This window comes from Propithecus coquereli, unplaced genomic scaffold (assembly GCF_000956105.1).
Source record: "Propithecus coquereli isolate 6110/MARCELLA unplaced genomic scaffold, Pcoq_1.0 Scaffold14, whole genome shotgun sequence".
NCBI classification, from domain to species: domain Eukaryota; kingdom Metazoa; phylum Chordata; class Mammalia; order Primates; family Indriidae; genus Propithecus; species Propithecus coquereli.
In genome coordinates this window covers 15,435,536-15,438,291 of record NW_012138302.1, presented here as the reverse complement: position 1 = coordinate 15,438,291, position 2,756 = coordinate 15,435,536, and the positions used below count along the sequence as shown (strand labels likewise).

The following is a 2,756-nucleotide window of genomic DNA, read 5'->3' as shown; positions in this document are numbered from 1 at the left end:
GCCTCGGCCTCCCAGAGAGCTAGGATTACAGGCGTGAGCCACCGCGCCCGGCCCAAAACTAAGTTTTTTTAAAAAGCCATTTTTCAATCCTATGGATCAATAAAAAACACACTGGTTCTAGAATGAAACAAAAACAATGCCATACTGATTTTCTAAAGGAGGCAAAATGTTTATTTAATAAAATACTTTCTGCAATAAGAACTTGAGTAACTGAAAATCACACTTCTAAAATACTCTATATTTTCTTTCAATAATCTCTTACTTAGGTTACTATCTAATTTTTAAAATCTCTTGTGAAATACAACAGGTACAGGTCTCACTCTCTTACAGCAGCAGTGGGAAGAACTATTAATATAATTTCTCCAATATATTTCCAGAAAAAAAAAATCTCTTGTAAAGAATGTTATATAAATAATGAGAGAAACAGATGAAGAGTCTGACTCAAATCCAAAGAATACTTACTTAGAGGGAGTTAATTGAACACAATAGACTATGGAGACCTTGATAGTGAACATATCCAAGTACTGTGCAAAGTAAAAGCCTGCCTAAACTTTGTCTCTTTAAGAAATTGTAAGGCCCAAATTCACACAAGTAGGTTTGGGACAGAGAAGAATCAGTGTTCTTAGCATGATAACAACATGAATGATTTCATTTCCACCAGAAACTATTTTTGGCCTTTTCTATTTACCTGCCACACTGCTATTCCTCTGACGTGCCAACTTGACCTCTGGACACTCCCTTCGTACGTGTCCTGCATCTCCACATATAAAACATCTAAGGTCTCTGGGGTCTCTAAAGTCTCGAGTGTCGTGGAGGTCTCGTGGGTCAAGGTCTCGGGAGTCTTTCTCCTCTTCATTCCCTTCCTTCTCTTCTTCACTGTCTTTCTTCTTTAGTCTAAAGAGTAAACTGCTGATACCAATAATGTGGGGCTAGGGACTTTGTAAACTGAGTAACAGAACAAACTAAACTATACAAGAGTCTCACAATAACAAAGGGACTAACATGCCCACTATGTCATGCATCTTTTTTAAGGCAAGGAAACTCACATTTATAGCACACCTACTTATTTGACAGAAACTGGGTATTCCAGTAGTTTTGTAATACAATATATTTTAAATTTATTAATATCAAATTTTGAACCTCTAATAATCTTTTTAGTTGTCTGATTAATTTCTTTCTATTTTTAGTAGAGACGGGGTCTCATTCTTGCTCAGGCTGATCTCGAACTCCTGAGCTCAAACAATCCGCCCGCCTCGGCCTCCCAGAGTGCTAGGATTACAGGCGTGAGCCACCGCGCCCAGCCCAAGAAAAAATAACAATGTTAAAAATTGTTAAAGCCTGGTGGTGATATATAAGGTTTATTATTTCTACATGTTTTTATATTTTTGAAATAGTTTATAATAAACAGGAAGAATGCATGTATAGCACACAGTTTACATTCAACAAATGTTAACTACAATAAATGTTGTTATTGTTATATAATATTTATGAAAGTATCAGGCACGTAGTATGTACTCAATGTTTGGAGCAGGGTGGGGAACTTCCTAAATGTTTTTCCAAGATTCTCCCTATCACCGCTCTTCAAATACTAAAACACAAATCACATCAGGTTTAGCATGTTTAATAGTTAACAGCTTTGAAGCTAGAAAGACCTGGTTTGAATCTTTATAATCTTTTATTCTCACCTTTCCAATTTGTAAAATTTGATCATACAATACCTACCACTTCACAGGGCCACCCAAAGGATTAAATTTGATAATAAGTGTGAAGCACTTAAATACAGTGTCAGGTTTAGAGTAAGGACTCAATTAATATTGAATTAATTAAGAAGTGTAAAGTGAATACAGATTAGACAAAGATTAAGAACTCAGCAAACTTAATATAAAACTTTTAAGTCTCAATTCTAATTCAATATTCTGTTTTTTACAGAATACATTTCACTAAGTAGCCATATGTCAAGCTATGAGAAGATACACAAAAGTTTTATGCAAGCAAAATGACATGTACATATAGCCCTAACAGCACTAAACTCCAAATACATCTCAATTTTTATGCTTATTTTTATTACTCGTACTGATATTTTTCTATAAGGCAAAGCCTGAAACCTCAAAGTCATTACCTTATTTTAATCTATCTTATTAGGTAGTTATTATCATATTTTACGAATGAGGAAGTGGGCTCATGTAAATTAAGTAGCTTGCCCATAGATAGAAACCCAGATCTACATTACTCCAAAGCAATGTTCATTCCACCTTTCCAGTCTAGCAAAGCACCTCTACAAAGCACTATGTAATCTGGAAGATTATATTTGCCAGTCTGAGAAATAAAGCTCTATTACTCATCAAAAATAGTGCCATCTTCCTGTCAAGACTAACCCATTCACAGAGTACTTACACATTCTGAGGACTGTCTAGTCCTTATGGACTGATCACCCTGTTGCTGGGCTGAACCAGCCACCTGTTGAGCATTTACAAGGTTGCGGACCAGCTGGGCTGCTAAGAGAAGACATCACAAAGAAAATCAACAGATAAAGTAGCAGAGAAATGACAATCAGTAAACTCACTTCTTAAGTTTTTTACAAACCTGGACTTTTAAACTACGACTATATTAGTGAAGGACTTGTAACAACTAGTTTTTTTGTGTTTGCTTTTTAAATTTTCTGAGGGGCAGGGAGGATATGCGGAGCAGTTATGCCATGGGAGAAGTGGTCCAGCCCCTTCAAAATTAAGTTGTGTTTTTTTTTTTTTTTTTTTTGA

The 2,756-nt window shown here is 35.6% G+C and overlaps 1 protein-coding gene across 1 annotated transcript in view; it reads right to left on the bottom strand.

The window, feature by feature from the left end:
• ZCCHC11 (zinc finger, CCHC domain containing 11) overlaps window positions 1–2,756 on the bottom strand; it is an 88,106-nt gene that overhangs the window by 14,913 nt on the left and 70,437 nt on the right. Inside the window, exon 26 of the mRNA XM_012639344.1 lies at window positions 2,395–2,495. Within this exon, the coding sequence (XP_012494798.1) occupies window positions 2,395–2,495 (101 nt within the window). The remainder of the gene's footprint in view (window positions 1–2,394; window positions 2,496–2,756) is intronic.